Source organism: Cervus elaphus, chromosome 7, assembly GCF_910594005.1.
Source record: "Cervus elaphus chromosome 7, mCerEla1.1, whole genome shotgun sequence".
Lineage (NCBI taxonomy): Eukaryota > Metazoa > Chordata > Mammalia > Artiodactyla > Cervidae > Cervus > Cervus elaphus.
In genome coordinates, this window is record NC_057821.1 from 46,121,739 (window position 1) to 46,139,320 (window position 17,582).

The following is a 17,582-nucleotide window of genomic DNA, read 5'->3' on the forward strand; positions in this document are numbered from 1 at the left end:
CATCAAAAGTCAGTAAGCATCCTTTTCTTCTGTTTTATCAATTTTCTTTTGTCTTATCAACATGGTATTGAGCCATCCTAAAAGGGCAGCACTAGATAAACCAAGGCACAGAACAAATTACCTACCATTTGAAGTCTTGCTATTCTCCTTTCTTCCCTCTTTGACTTTATGTATTCAGAGTTCAAATAGAAGAGGATGCAATTTACATACTGTTGATGCGCAAAAGAATGTTGGCTTCAAACAATTTCCCACATCTCATCCTAGAGTAAATAGTTGATTTATGTATTCATTGAAACTAAATGGACAAAGAAATTATTAATGATTAGTGAGTTATTATGGAGTATTGCCCAAGGGAAGAGAGAACAGGATCAGAGAACTTTGGTCCTTCCGTTCTACAAGAGCTTCTGATAGAAAGCTCTTGGCATTGTTGACTATTTATAGCCTTTTTTGGGCTATTCACGCATTTTATTACTAAAAGAAATTGGAAATAGCACAATTTGCAATAAATGGAATTTCAGCATAGCAAAGCCTTGAGCACTGAATTCTGGAGTTAATTTTATTGGTATGAGTCACATTTCTCACTAGAACCCACTTCTAAGAAGCACCACGCCTACAGATCAAATCTTACCTTGGGCTCGCTTGACTTTCTGCCGTTTCATTGCTCATTACAAACTCTCAATTACAAACACCACAACAGTAAAATCTGGCTTCCATAATGTCTACTAGAGGAATGAAACTGGAATAGTGTTTCTAATTTGGGGTACATGCTTCTTTGAACATTTATGGAATTTTAAATGGTTTGGCGGATATTGGAATAAGGATAGGTCAGCACTGTAAGGAAATATGGAAGAAACTTTTTTGTTCGAGTTTGCTAGGCTGAGCTATCTGATGAATAGGAATAGACTGGCTGGCTTGTTTGGGTCAGATGTGTTCCTGACTGAAAACTGAGGAATTTCAAATAGGCACACATCATCCAGCTCTCATATGTTCCCCTGAATGTATGATGTGAAAAACAGTCAAATTCATGAATTGATCTAATCCTTCAATTTCAGCTAGACACAACTCATCAAGTTCTCATATTTTTTCATAATGTATTATGTTTAAAAAATCAAATTTATGAATTAATGCAATTCATCCAATTGACATAATAAAAATAAGAAGCAGCTCTTATTAATTCCTGCAGATCTTCTTATACCAATGAATCTTCTATCAAAACCAATGAAGAAGACATATTGACTGATTTAACTATCTTCAGGAAAACAAACTGAATTAAATAGTTATTGAATGGCTAAGTGAATGGTGAAAGAATTAGACCCTTAGTACTTGTAACACAAAGAGCATAAAAGAAGATTTGGAAACACACTATACCACTTTGATAGTTCAGCACTCTCATTTGTAGGTATTCAAATTCAAGTTGCAAACATTTTTTAATATAGTGAGTTGTCGGGTATTGATTATTGCCTATGGCTACCTACTTGTCTCTTCCTTTCACTTGGAAGTCCAGGGCATTTAACACAGTGCCTCACACATAATTTTGGAAAAATGAAAGAAAAAATCAGTAAATAAATGAATATAAATAGGGAAATAAATACCCATGCTGATATTCTGCTTTCTTCTCAAATCATACCTCCTGGTGGATGCCCAGTACTTCTCTTGGAGGCGCCACACTCAAATGCACTAGGCAGCTTCTTGAATTCCTCACTTCCTGTGAAATGAGCCTTCCCTTTGAGTCTTGCTTTCTACTGATCTCAGTTGAGCATTTCTTGACTCATGGTGTCTTCACTTTTTCAAAGGCAGGCAACATTTCTCAGATACCCTGTGTGCGTGCATGCTGCGTCACGTCAGTCATGTCTGATTCTTAGTGGACGGTAACCCGCCAGGTTCCTCTGTCCGTGGGATTCTCCAGGCAAGAATACTGGAGGGGGGTGCCATTTCCTTCTCCAGGTCAGATACTCTAGGTACTGTGAAAAGATTTAACAGTGGACTTTTAGAACGAATAAAAGTCTTAGCAGATTATAGTCTCTTGGCTAGGAAAAATGTTGGACCATGGCTACTCCAACATAACTTGCTAGTTTGAGCAATAGTTGTCACCTGTTGTTCATGTTCACAGGCAACATGTTTGTGGCATTTTTCCTTTCTTGTATGTTTGGCTTTTTCAACTGGGGAAGAATAGACACAGATTTTGGACTCTGCTTAGTCAAAGGACCATAATTACATTTATGCTTAAAACAAAATGGAGCAACCATCATTCTAATTTTCTGAGCTAAGCTAGCAAATTAACTCAGTCGATCTTAAGTTTAGTGCCCATGAAACGCTTAAACCTGAGTTAAGAAAGCAAATTAACTCAGTTGATCTTAAGTGAGTGCCCATGAGGCATTATGGCATATTATGCAAATCCAGCATGCACTGAGAAAAAGCCAGAGACCTGTGCAGCCACAACAGACTGTAGAAGTCTCCACAAAAGGAAGTAAAAAGTGATGGAAAATGTTTTTCTTTTCTCAACGTGCTATTAATTAAATTATTATACAAAGCAATGCCTTTTGAGTCTCCCATCTTGTTTTTGTTTTCTCTTCAAACAAATGCTGGCTTTATTGTCTTAAGGTGTCTGGAAATTGTTTTCTTTGGAATTTGATTTTTATCTCTATAATAATTATAGAAGAAGGAAAATGCTGTTTTCCTAGGGACAAAGGTATTTGGTGACTAAAAACTGTTTGGGAATGGGAAACAATAGGTTGTATTTAATTAATTCTGGCATTACAATTGACAAAATGATTTTAGATTATTTTTTCCTTTAGCTCCTATTTTTCTATCTGCAAAGTGAAATGACAGACCTAGACATCAATGCACTTACCTCAGATAGATGTAGCCAAAAGCAGCTAATGCAACCTTAGGCACATACCTCGGACATTCTTTAAATACTGTTGGCTTAATGAAAAACAAAAGTCTTTGACATGTAAAGTGCTTTGGCTTCCTAGAACAGCACAAGCCTGGTAGAAATACAATGCAAGCCATATACGCAATTTCAAATTCTCTAGTAGTCGCATTAAAAAGTAGAAAGTTGAAACTGATTTCAATAATATATCTTACTTAACCTAATATATTCAAAATATTTTCATTTCAGCATATAGTCAATGCAAAATTTTAAATGAGATGTTTTATTTTTTTTATGTCCAAGTCTTTCAGATTTGGTATTTGTCTTATGCTCCCAGCACAATCAACTCTGACTAGTCGCATTTCAAGTGCTCCATGGTTATATGTGTCTAGTGGCTGAGAAGAATAACGCTAGAAAGTAGATGTGTCCTTCGGACGTCGAGAACAAACCTATGGATACCAAGGGGGATCTAGGGGATGGTGGGATGAACTGGGAGACTGTGATTGACGAATATACACTATGGATCCTGTGTGTAAAATGAGTAACTAATGAGAACCTACCGTAGAGCCTGGGGAATTCTACCCAATGCTCTGTGGTAATCTAAATGGGAAGGAAATCTCAGAAAGAGAGGCATAAATATACACGTACAGCTGATTCGCTTTGCTGTACCGCAGAGACTAATACAACATTGTAAAGCAACTACACTCCAATAAAAATTAAAAAAAAAAAGTAGGTGTGTGCTGGCCATAAATACAGAAATGGTCACCACCTCAGTCTTCCCAACGACTCTTCAAGGTCACCAAATCTAAGGGTTTATGGCAGAGGTTCTCAACTGGGGCTATTTGCCTCCTAGGTGATATTTGGAGATATCTGGGATAATTTTGGTTGTCAAAACTGGGGTGCAGGGGATGCTAGTGTCATCTAGAGGTCAAGAATGTGCTAAACATTCTACAAAGCATAGGCTAGTCCCCCCAGAACGAAGAATCATCCAGCCCCAAAAATCAGTAGTGTCAACTTGGAGAAACTTTATACAGAACTGACTGTTGGAGAGTAAATTCTGTGACATGAGGCTTCTATGGAACTAGGTTTTATCTTTATTGGAAATCTCTGAAAATATGATGGGTATCTACATTCTGTGTTGGTTTATCTGCAGCCTTCTGAAGACCAGAAATATTTGAGATGCTTGATAAATATTATACTTATTTTAAAAAAACGAGAAAAATATTATCCAAGATTGTCCTGCATGGAATCCCCAGGTTCAACGCTCTGAGTAGGGAGGGAGCTTGAAAAGAAGGAGGGGTCAAGAGAAGAAGGCTAGGGTGGAAGCAAAGAAGAGAGTCGGGGGAGGGAGTAAAAGTCAGGAAGAGCGTAACACCTGCTCTGGGAGGTGATTCACGGGATGCTCTAGTTCTCGGCATCTTGTGCAGTTTAGTCTGATCCACCTAAGCTTTTACAGTTCTATCACTAACCTTGCTGTTATTCAGGTTCTAAAAACCTCTTGTTTGTTTTAAAGCACTCTTTTGCATTTGTTCGCCGATATCCATTACTTCTCAACCTCCTCTTTGCTGCCGTTGGTTTGTTCTTGTTCTTTGGCATTGTCTCATGTTGAATTTAGAGTTTCCCCTTGCTTTCTTGGAGATGCCCTTCCTCAGTTACCGTATCTGTGGTCACAGCTCCAGTTCTTTCTTCTCATAAATGTCAGAGAATGAATTTCATGTTGCTTTTTTTTTTTTAATTCTTAAGCCTTTCTCCCTCATTTGCAGCTGGTAAAATATGATTTTATGTTTAAGGTTTAAACATTTGGCAACTAGGTGATTTCTTTCTTTTGAAATTATTCTTGGATGGTTTTCTGGGTCCTCTCTGAACCCGTATTTAACTGTCTTTTTGATTTGGGAAAATAGGCTTTAATTTCACTTCAGGTCCGTTCTGCTTCATCTATTACCTCTACTGTTAATCATTTGGATCAAGTATATTATTGCAGATAATTTAGAACCATTTTCTCAGTTTCCCTTACGTGATTACTACCACATTTTGTAAATACTTGTGAAGTAGGCAGGTAGCACTAACACTTCTGCATAGCTGATATGTTGCTCCATGACATTAGTTTTTTTCCCCATTATAATGCCCAATAAATTCTATAACACTATCTGAAAGTTATTGTATTTACAAATGTTCCTCACTTGGTGCTAAGGGCTCAATCACCATTATCTCATTTAATTCATAGAGTAACAGTCCTTTGGTTTTCTTGTATTATTCTCACTTAACATGGGAAACTGAAGCGGGGTAGAACTAAATATCTTGACCAAGATCACAGCTCGAAAGTCATAAAGCCAGCTTCCTCCCTTGTTTCATGATGCGTATGTGTGTGTGTCCGTCTGTCCATGTATATGTATGAATGTGTTTAAATTGCAATATGTTCTTTACTGTGGCTCTCATTATCTCCGTTAAAACATAGTTAGGATAAGTTTGCAGATATTTGTTTTGAGACTCTTCTCTTGATATTTGTGCCCCTGGCTTTGTTTCATCTACTTTCACCTGGAATAGTTGCTTTTTTAAATTTAGATTTTTGTGAAGTTTCATCTTGTTTCTTGTTTGTTTGTATACTATGCTCCCTTTTTCCTTTCTTCTGTTTTGCTTCTCTTGACTCATTTTTGTTCCTGAGTGCTAAGCTTCATTCTGGATTACAATATTATTTGCATCAAGATATTATAATAACTGATCTTGGAGTGAAAAGTAAAAAGGGCAAAATGTCTTTAAATACATTGTTTTCATTTGCTTCTACACTGGCCAGATGGAGCAATGTTCAGTTCCTGCAGAAAGAGTTGGCTATTGCCTCAGAATTCATCAGTTCACCCTAAATCCATGTGTTGTCTAACTGTGACATAATAATATATAATTTACCATTGTCAGAGAGAAACAAAGGAAGGCCAAAATGTTATTGTGAGCCACAGAATTGTAGTTATTTCCTTTCTGAGTTCAAAGTTGCAGTTCACCTCACCTGGTATTCACGTCCTATAGATTTCTTTTTTTCTTCAGGAAAAGATGCCCAAAGTGGCCAAATATGGGAAGGAAAATAAATACACCTCTTTGATTGTTGATACAGTCTCTTTGCTGTGATTCAAATAATATATGCATTTATTCTTTGACGTAGCTGAGACTTCATCTAGAGAATACCTGTTTTAGGTCTGGCACATTTACAATGCCAACTTAATAACACTTTGCATCAGTTTGGAGTTTCTGTTCATAAAACATAAAGAACACAGAATTGACCTCATTTGTGCATTTCCAAGATTAAAAAATATTTTATTATTATTTTTTAATATTTTTATTTTTTGACTGTGCTATGCAGCCTGTGGGATCTTAGGTCTCTGATCAGGGATCAAACTTGTACCCTCTGCATTGGAAGGGTAGAGTCTTAACCCCTGGACCACCAAGGAAGTCCCCATTTCCAAGATTTTTAAACTTTTGCTGCGTTTGGTATTTGCTGAAGCATTGAATTGTTCATAAGGTGAAGGTTATACCATTTTGTTTAAGTGAGATGAGCTATTTCTTAAATCAAAGAATGACAAAAAGATGATAGCTTCAGATAAGGAAAGGATGCACAGGATGGCAGAATGAAACAGTTGTGATGCAGCTGGTTTTGCTTTGTAATGGGATTGCGTGGCGAGTGTATGTGCCTGTGTGCCTGTGTGCAGGTTTGTGTTATTATATCTTCTGGCCTGAAAGGCAAGACATACTGGTTAGACTGGCTCCAATACACAACTACATCATGGATTTGGTGTTTATGCAACATATGCATTTACCAAAATTGTCTTTAGCAGTTACTTTGGAATAATAGGGTTGGAGTTTGAATTCTACTTTTGTGGTTTGAAATCACCACTTCTACTGGGTAGATAAAACTTGCATTTTCCTATAACTTGTTCCTTTTTCTTCTATTGAGTTATAATTGAATTATAATAAATGACACATATTTAAATTTATAATCTCAGCAGTTACGACACATGCATCGAACAATTAAAGTCATCATAACAATCACAATAGCAAAGTTTTCCATCACTGAACAAATTTCCTCTCTGTTTCTCCTTCCCCAGGAGTCACCAATCCCAGGAAATGTTGACCTGCTTCCCATGACCACAAATCAGTTTGTGTGTTCTAGAATTTTACATATGTATACACTATGCGTATTTTTTTTTTGGCTGTCCTCTTGCACTTAAGTAATGATTTTGAGATTCATCCATGTAAGTGAGTATAATTCCTTCTTTTCTATGGCCAAGTAGTATTCCACCCTATTTTTGCCTTTTCATACTGCTACAGTCCATGGGGGCCCAAGGAGTCAGACACAACTTAGTGAGTGAACAACAAAAGCAACAAAAATTCCACTCAATGGCTGTATTATAATTTTGGGTTGTTTTCAGCTTTTGGTGATTATAAATAAAGCTCCTACGGACACTCATGTAAAAGTTTACATTTTTCATTTGTTTGTTTTCCATAGACCAATGGCTGGACTGGAATGGCTGCATCATGTGGCTGGTGTCTGTGAGTTTCACATTTTAAGAAGTGACTGAACTGTTTTCCAAAGTGATTTCCCCACTTTGCATTCCTACTGGCACCAAAGAGTTCTGGTTCCTCTGTATCATTGCCAGCCCTTGATACGGTCAGCCAGTCTTTTTAATTTTAGCCAATCGAATGCACGTGTAGGGGTATCTCACTGTGGCTCCGAGCACCACATTCCATATGTTTATCTATTTCACCTACACATATGTGGATAACAAAAATTCCCTCTCTATTTAGTATCTTCCAAGTGTGTCACTATTCACAGCATGCCTTTGTGTCATCAGGATACAGTCTAGAGTGACTGTCCCATCCATGGGAGAAGTCAAAGGACAGGAAAGTCACCATCAACGGTAAGATAGTTGTATGGGTGATACTTTTAGTGGGGAGAACAATCTTTCTTGAATCTCTTCTACATCTGAAGGAAGTTTGGAACATTTCTCAGTAACATGTTACAATTAAGAAAAAATAGAACTTCTTTCAGGCACAGGAAAAAAAATATAATACTGCCTCTAAGTCTGTGGTTTTCAGTTGGGGAGGAGGATGACTGAGACCCCCAGGGAGGCTGTGCTGGAGACATTCTCAGCTGTCACCATCGGCATCCAGGGGGTAGAGGCCTGGATGCTGCAAAATACCTTATGATGACCCCACATCAAAGAGATGTCTGGCCCCAAATTGCAATAGTCCTGCTGTTGAGAAACCTGGTCTAAGCATCCAAATACTTAGATGCCAAGCTGGCCCAGAAACTATTCTTTTCCTTCCACTGTCTCTAATATTTAATTGATTAGACACAAGATAGTTTCATGATTCCTTTGAACTAAATGACAATTGTTCATAAAAAAAAATCTTTGTCCTTATTTTCACCTATGAGCCTCTGGGGATCATATTTTTAATCTGTCAGTTGTGCTATTGTATATACAAAGAGAACTAGATTTGGGTTAAAAGACATGGAATCCATTTAGGTCTTCATCACTTCCAAGATGCACTTGATTTAAAATGAGAAGATCTGGTTTCCATTCAGATGGTCTGACATCCTTAAGAAAGGATCCTTAGGAAAGCCTCTAAAGTTTGCTGAGCTTCAAATGGAAATAACTTTAAAAAATTTAAAAATTGAAAGAGAATTAAAAAATTGAGTTTTAAATGGGACTGTTGTGAAGATTAATTGAGATAAATCATTACCTATAGTTCTTTCACAGGCTTCCCTTGTAGCTCAGTCAGTAAAGAATCTACCTATAATGCAGGAGATCTGGGTTCGATTCCTGGGTCAGGAAGATCTCCTGGAGAAGGAAATGGCAACCCACTCCAGTATTCTTGCCTGGAAAATCCCATGGACACAGGAGCCTGGAAGGTTACAGTCTATGGGGTCACAAGAGTAGGACACACCTAAGTGACTAAGCACACACATAGTTCTATTATGATGATAACATACATGGCATGCATCCTCAGTTGCTTTAGTTGTGTCTGAGTTTTGGTGGCCCCACGGACCATAGCCCACCAAGCTTCTCTATCCATGGGATTACCCAGGCAACAATACTGGAGTGGGTGGCCATGTCCTCCTCCAGGGGAACTTTCCGACACAGGGATCGAACCTACATCTGCTGCATCTCCTGCATCGCAGGCAGATTCTTTACTGCTGAGCCACTGGGGAAGCCCAGTAATATTTATTATTCATACTTAAAAACTTATTCATGTCCAAAACATGCTTATGAGACCTAGAGACACTCCTCGGTTCTTCTTGTAATTCTGAGGGACATTTTGAGTCAGTTAATATGACTCCTAAGATGTTTCTTATTTTAAAAGCTGTTCATTTGCTATCAGTTTGGTAGTTCAGTTGCTCAGTCATGTCCGACTCTTTGCGACCCCATGGACTGCACACGCCAGGCTTCCCTGTCCATCACCAACTCCATTACAACAAAAGCCTAGGGCTTTCATAACTTGGGATTCTTTTCATTTATTTCCAAGATCACTAATGTAAGTTAGTGATGAAATAATTCTTAGAAACAGACTAAGAACAGTTGTAATGCTTGGCCACTCTGTAGACACATTTAACTAATTTATTTTGCTCTGGAGAATGTAATTGCCCATGGGAACAGTCACTTCACTCCTCAGGAACCTAATAAAAATCCTGATTCTGGACCTGAGGTTGGTGATGCTCCTTCGGTTCCATTTGTTCTTCTGACTTGGCTCATTCCCTGCTCTTTCCCTCCTCTCAGTTAATTCAAGGACTATGATATCCCAGACTAGTTGATTTAACTCGCAGCTCTCAAATACAATTTTTGAAAGCATTCATTGCATAGGGCAATAGGTAGAGAAGCTCAGTGAGACAACCAGAATGATCTTTCCAAGGGGTGCATTTTTTAAAATTTATTTTGTGTTGGGGTTAGCTGATTAACAATGTTCTGAGTGTTCCAGGTGGATAGCAGAGGGACTCAGGCATACATCTACATGTGTCCATTCTCCCCCAAACTCCCCTCCCATCCAGCCTGCCACATGACCTTGAACAGAGTTCCCCGTGCTCTACAGGAGGTCCCTGTTAGAGATCCATCTTAAATATAGCAGGGTGGACATGTCCATCTCACACTCCCTAACTACCCCTTCGCAACAAGGAGTGCATTTTAAAGCAGATATGGTATGTGGCACCAACAAACATTTAAACATTTACTTTTTAGGGTCTTATCATCTGGGGACACAGTAGTGGTCTAAGGAACACCCTCAAACGCAGTGCTTTGGGACAGGTGCAGAGGCTAGTGATCTGAGACATTCTAGAGATCATTCTGGCTCCACTGGGTCCCCTCTGCCTCCTTCACTTGTCTGCTCCTCTTTGAAGTCACATCACTGCCCTGTGGGTCCCCAGCTGTTCACATTGCAGGTGTGAGGCCTTGGCAGAGAAGGAGGTTAAAATCCCCCCGGAAAGACATAGCGGGCATTGTGCTAAACATCCCCACAGTTCCTTGCTCCTGCTTTATACCTTCCTTCCTGGTTGCCTCTGGATTATTTTGCTTGTTCTTTTCCTCATCTCAGTAGGACACAGCAGGGCTTTAAGAAAGGAAATAAAGACTTCTGTTTGTTTTAGTTTACCTAAATTACTTCACAGCTTCCCTGGTGGTTCAGTGGTAAAGAACCCACCTGCCAGTGCAGGAGACGAGGGTTCCAGCCCTGGGTCGGGAAGAACCCCTGGAGAAGGAAATGGCAACCCACTCCAGTATTCTTGCCCGGGAAATCCCATGGACAGAGGAGGCTGGCGGGCTACAGTCCATGGGGTCTCAAAGAGTCAGACATGACTTAGCAACTGAACAACAACAACAAATAATGATGCAAATTGTATGGTACAGAGTTCAAGGTCACGAACACAATAAGAGGCACATACTACGCGCTAAGAGGAATTTGAAGGAACTGATGAGCTAAGATCTTCCCAAGGAGTGGAAGCTGATTAAATACTGAAGGATGACTGGACCACAGATAGCAGAAACTCGGGTAGAGAGAAGAATACTTGAGAAAGAAAGCAGTCGCTCTGATTTCTTCGGCGGGTAAGATCCATATTCTTTGGGAACCAATTGCTTATTGATTCTCTGGGGACTGCTTCTTGCTGTTACATGAGCAGTGATTTCATTATGGTTGAAGTTCGCTTTGTTTCATAGGTTGGCTGCCCATGTTTTCCTCAATGCTATCCTGGTTTTTGCAGTAAGTGGTTCATTTGGTCACAAAGGGGAGGTTTTTGTCCCCTGAACACTTCCTGGCTTTGCTGTCAGCCTCTGATTGCTTCTAAAACCATTCCCTGGGCCTGTAATACATCCATGTCACTTGTCTACAGAAAGTTTAAAAGTAGTGAAGTTGATCTAAACATTTTTGTGAACAAGTGAGCAGTAAGTACAGTTTCAAAGCTGCAGCAGCTGTTTGTGTCTTTCCTTGCAATCTGGTGTCTTAACTGGAATCCTTTATGTCAGAACATAATCTACTTAAAAAGTTTCCATTTATGTCACGAATAATAAACTTGATGGCTCTTTACAACATCCAAACAGCCCCTTGAAGCTGCCTCTTCAGATGATAGCCTTCTTTCCTCATTGAAGACATTGGAAAAGTAATTTCTTTACACTTCTCATGAAATATTCATCCTTTGGTAAGACTGCTAAAAGTGGAAACGGCAAGTTTTGTCTCCACCATCTTCAGAGCACATGGTATTATTAAACATCAAAAATTATACTTCAGTCGCTCAGTTGTGTCTCACTCTCTGCAACCCCACGGACTGCAGCACACCAGGCCTCCCTGTCCATCACCAACTCTTGGAGCTTGCCCAGACTCATGTTCATCGAGTCAGTGATGCCATCCAACCATATGATACTAGGGTTATCCTATAATTTATGTTTAAAATAAGTATATTATGTGTATAAAATTAGATTTTAAACTGCACATGTATATACCTACCTACATATATACACACAATCAGTCTGAAACGATGAAGAATTCTCTAAGAAAATTAGTGCTTGGCAGTTTTAAGTTGAATGGCTCCATCACACATTTCTTGACACCAAGCCCCCAGGACTAGGTCAAGGGCCTATCACTCCTTTCACCTCAATTTTCTTCTTACTCTCCCACATTGCTTGGCTACATGGACTCCACATCTCTCCCCAGTCTGCTTCAGCATCTTTAAGCACTCATTTGTATCTGGCCAGACCTCACCAACAATCTCCTGCATTTTCCTTTTTCTGCACTGGATGGATTTTAGAGAGTCCTAGCCTGTTTACCAGAGAAGGAAATGGCAGCCCACTCCAGTGTTCTTGCCTGGAAAATCCCAGGGATGGGGTCACACAGAGTCGGACACGACTGAAGACTGAAGTGACTTAGCAGTAGCAGCAGCAGCCCGTTTACCTGTTCAAAAGTGCCAGCAGAGTCAAAAGAACTACAATAACACCAGCAAAAGGCACCTCTTTGATACGGAGACAACAGAATTACCATCAGCATGAGGCGATTAATGCCATCGTCACAAACGGATGGTGGGTATATGGCATTCGTTTTATGTACTTTACGTATGCGTGTGTGTGCTAAGTCGCTTCAGTCATGTCCGACTGTTTTCAACCCTGTGGACTATAGCCCACCAGGCTCCTGTATCCATGGGATTCTCCGGGCAAGAATTCTGGAGTGGGTTGCCATGCCCTCCTCCAGGGGATCTTTCCAACCCAGGGATCGAACCCACATCTCTTACATCTCCTGCCCTGGCAGGCGGTTTCTTTACCACTCCCGCCACCTGGAGTGTCATACATAACTGTATTTACAAAACGTTTCATTTTATTTTCAAAATGTCACCTCCAGAGCCATTGGTTTATAATCCTCCTTAGGAATACCCAAGCAAAGAAGTCACATAGTCACCACCTAGGTGGAATTGAGTATTGCATGTGTATGGCTGTGATTTGGAATCGGTCTGAGTTGTTGAGTAATTATACTTAAGCATATGCTTTCACTCCATAAAACGCGGGTGAGTAATACCAGTTTAAGGGAGAAGAAGAGCCCTCTGAATTTCTCCACGCAGTTGGATATCCAGCTGCTCTGGTTTCCAGACTGCAAGTGCGTTTCCTTTGCAAACTTGTTCGCTCCTGTACTGTTCGGAGGCTCTGCCTTTGAGAGGCAGGCAGCACTTAAAGACGACAGGGCAGAACCTACCTGATTCTGTTGCCGTCACCAGCAGCTGGCGCACCCCGCATCCTCTGAGGAGGTGAGCTGCCCTCCAGCCGCTGCGGGATACTGCGGGAACGCGGCGCGTCTGCCCGCGTCAGGGGCTCACTGCGCCTGTGCGGCTGTGGGGGCCCACGTGCCGTTCGCGTCCAGTTTGGCAGCTTCAGCATCCACACGTAAAAACAGCTGTGAAACAGTTTGCTACGCGGTGCATCCCTTCCCATCCAGCCACCTGGTGGATGCTGAGAGGCACAGTGTGACCATGACTCTTTCATGCGTCGCTTGGTAGCCAACATCGCCCAAAACTTCTTGGGAGTTTGCAAAAGCCATACCGCCTGCTCCGTTTTTCTGCACAGCTCCGCCCCCCCCCCCCTTTTTTTGTATGCTTTTTCTTTTCTGGTGGCTCCAATGTATGGGGCTTAAGGCTCTATCCTCCCTAGATTTACTTTTTATGGCAATATTTTCCAAGCTTGGATCCGCTCCCTTCTTTCCACCTATCCAGCCACCATCTTTTCTGTTTTGCAGTGGATGTTGTCCTCTGTTGTGCCCCTTAGTTCCTTGAGGAAGTCTTGAAAGACAGAATGAAATACAACTTTTGAAAAACACAGCTAATATAAAAAGCAAGTTTGCACCTATTACTGTCACCTGTACCTATTACTCTCAAATACAATGATCTGTCTATTAAAAAGGGAAAGGATGATGCCCATTGCAAATGCCAAAAGTCTCAAAAGTTGCCCAGTTAGCTAGAACCGTAATCTTACATTTTAGTCAAATTTGGAGAGTCTAGATAATCTTAGTGGTAGAAGTCTTGCCCTGAATAAAACCAGCAATTACTTGAGAGTGTATCATGTGCAAGGCATTATAAGACATACAAAGAGGTTCAGAATGTACCTGCTTCTTTTGAAGAGCTTAAAATTCATGGTAGAGATCTATACATATAAAAGGAAATTACAAAGCGAATAAGTCATTCAGGGCAGGAGGAAAGCAGAAAAAAGAATCATTATTGGTGGCTAGGATTGTCAGAGAAATACAGGGGCAAAGGATATTTTCCCATTTTTAATTGAAGTCTTTCTGAAGGGAGGTAGGAAGAGGGGATGACAGTGGATGAGATGGTTGGATGGCCTCACTGACTTGATGGACGTGAGTTTAAGCAAGCTCTGGGAGTTGGTGATGGACAGGGAAGCCTGGTGTGTTGCAGTCCTTGGGGTTGCAAAGAGTTGGTCTGGACAAGACTGAGCGACTGAACTGAACTGAACTGAAGGCAGGTAGGCTTATTAGTTTTGCAGAACATTAACTCTATAGAGAGGAAACACTTGGATGACTCTATTCACTACTTCTTCATTGTTCAAGATGGATTTATTTTGTATTATTGTTGGACGTTTTCCTCTTTTTGTTTCTCTTAAATTGATTGCACATTTGCCTAATTTAATTGCTTATTTGTTTCCTTGAAAGATTATGTCAATGAAATTTCTTTTTCTAGGAACCGAATCCTTATTTTGGGTTATGAGTTCTTGCTTTATTGTCAGTAATGAATTTGGCTCATTGTATGCTGATTAAACCTACTGTGGAAAGGAGTTATTGAATATCAGGGCACTGTAGTGACAAGGCCACTAGTCTTAGGAACAGATAGACTTCCCTGGCAGTTCAGTGGTTAAGACTCTGTGCTGTCAATACAGGAGGCATGGGTGTGACCCCTGGTCAGAGAACTAAGATCCCACAGTGCGGCACTGTACAGCCAAAAAAACAAATGTAGAGAGACAACTGGGCTTGAGTTTGAATTCCACCTCTGCTGCTGGCCTTACTGCTTGAGCTTTATTCACTTATGTAGTCTCTTAGCCTCAATTTCCTTATCTGGAAAATTAGGACAGATCATTCAATATTTATTTTATGGGGTTTATATTATAGCATTACATAAGGTAACACATATGACATTTCTGTTTGGTTCATAGAGGTGTACTATATATACTAGCAACTATTATCATTATTTTTTTTTCTAATTATCCCAATTTATTTCACATATGTGAATACCCAAAGGAGTCTGTTAACTATAGGCACTATGCTGAGGTCCCTGGATTAAACTAAAGGCTTTTTACAGTTAATGCTTTCAAAAACTGTACTGGCTAGAGCACGTTGTCTTTTTTTCATGCTGTTTAGATCTTAATGGTACTTCGTGGGTGGTCTGCCAGTTGAGTTTCTTGTCTATTTTTTTCAAGAAGAGTAACTGTAATTCTTAAAATGGGTATTTTGCCAATTTTCACATGCCTTGTTTTCTCTTCTCAAATCAACATGTCTCCGTATTTATACAATTCAGAGTTCAAACAACATTCATTGCCCGGCTGTCACTGTACATAAAGACAATCCAAACTTGTTATGCCTAAATATAAAACACAATCCAACGAAGTGAGCAGCTGCGTGGCATGAGCAAAGCCTCACCATGTTGTTCCCATTTATTGTCTGCCTTGTTTGGAGGGCGTGCCTGGTGCTGGGAGGTGGTGGATGAAGAGTCTTGCCAATCGCACTTATTTAACGAAACGTTTTCTGCACATTATGTTCCTCTGTTCTGTTGCATTGCCCTTGGGTGACAGAAGGGCTTTTGGGAAGTTGGGTTAAACTTGTCGAGCCTTGGAAATGATTTTTTAAATGTTCTGTAGTTACAAAAATCGTGTTTATTTCAGAAAATAAGACATGCTTTTCTAATTTTGAAGCCAAGATAATGAGCTCGCCAAATGCAGGATATCCAGTAAAATTCCATCCAGCTTTCAAAATTTATACTTTTAAAAAGTATGTACTTATTTTCTACTCCTTTTGCACCTTTCTCATCATAGTAAAGTGCTAGATGTTCATTAGAGTCTGACTCTGTGACTCCAGGGACTGTAGCCCACCAGGCTCAGATGGTTAAGAATCTGCCTGCAGTTCAGGAGACCCAGGTTCAATCCTTGGGTTGAGAAGATCCCCTGGAGAAGGAAATGGCTACCTATTCTAGTATTGTTGCCTAGAGAATCCCATGGACAGAGGAGCCTGTGGGCTATAGTGCATGGGGTTGCACAAGTCGGACATGACTAAGTGACTCTCACTTTCACGTTCATAATAATAAGAATGAGAAAATGCAAGCACTTGTCTATGGAAAGTAGACCCTGCCTCCTCCATCTCCATGGAAATGAAATTCCAAAATCAAGAGCTATGTTTGTAGGACGACTCGTTAGACCCTTTCCTCTGTCAGTATTACTCCTGGGGACCAGGGAAAGGTAGATCAAACTGCCCAAAAGCACTCAGCCCAAAGGATTCAGGCTGTGTTCCAGCCCCATTTTTTAAGAGTTAGTAATAGTAGTAGTTTAGTCGCTAAGTCGTGTGTGCTAAGCTCTTGTAGGAAACCATCAATTGAGTCTACCTGGCTCAGGTATAAATATTTGTTAATACTTAGTAATAAAAAGACTAGCTGGAAATGCCTGAAACTTCAGGAAGGAACAAACTACAGATTCAGCATTCCTACAGACTGGTTCTGTTAGGAAGAAACCATCCCCTCCTTTTTGATTATCAGCTGTGATATTGCTAGGAATTACTGTCCCGAATCCCCCCTTTTCCCCATCTCTCTGATTTTTCCATTGGCCTATGGTATGTTTCTGACTCCAGGACAGAGGATGGTTTACCCTCGATATTCGTCCACAGCCAAGCGCCGCCACCCCCACGGTGAAGAGCTGAGAGCACACACCAGGGCTGAACTTTCCGGGCTCAGCTTACTGCCGGTGGGGGCAACCAGAAAGTCAACCTCGCCGAGGGTGTGTTTCCTCTCCTGTGTGAATGGAGATCCCATTTAGTGCCTTCCTCAAAGGGCTGTATGTTAGGACAACAGAAAAATTACCAGCTGACTCTGCTCCAGGTGCTGGATCTTGCTTAACTTAAAAACCAAAAACTCTGATGCAATGGAAGTTCTAGGGGATGATGAGATAGGCAAAAACCAAAGTGTTTGGGGTGTTTCTTTCAGGTCTCCTATTATACACAGCATTACTCACCCTGACATCAGTCCTCTGGCAAATGTGTGATTCTTTCTGTCTCGGGCAGGAAAAGACCCTAAAGTAGTCTCCACCTTGAACTCTGAACTCCTGGTGACAACCAACCGTAACTCATCATTTGAGGCAAGATCAGAGCTGAATCTAAACACAGATTGTTTTCCTGATGCAGAACACTTCCGGCAAAGGTTTATTGTTCCTTTTAGCGTAACTCCTTTATCAAACATTAAAAAGCAAGCAAACATAATTTCATAATTTCTAGACAAGGAGATTTTAAGCAAGAGATACTGCAGGTATTTAACATTTCCCCCAGTCTTGGTGGCATTTATCTTCTGATAATGGGGCATGCATATCTCCCTTCGCTTTGATTAATAGTTCTCATTGACTGGCTTCGTGTGTTGTGTGTCCTGCATGATGATATCAGAGTTTACATAAGATGTTGCTTTTACTGTTAAATGAAATTACAAATTCCCAGCAGTTAGTGT

At 40.4% G+C, this 17,582-nt stretch overlaps 1 protein-coding gene across 1 annotated transcript in view; it reads left to right on the forward strand.

The window, feature by feature from the left end:
- Positions 1-17,582, forward strand: part of LOC122696839 (orofacial cleft 1 candidate gene 1 protein-like) — a 75,932-nt gene that overhangs the window by 13,895 nt on the left and 44,455 nt on the right. The window contains exon 2 of the mRNA XM_043906961.1: positions 13,101-13,344. Within this exon, the coding sequence (XP_043762896.1) occupies positions 13,101-13,344 (244 nt within the window). The remainder of the gene's footprint in view (positions 1-13,100; positions 13,345-17,582) is intronic.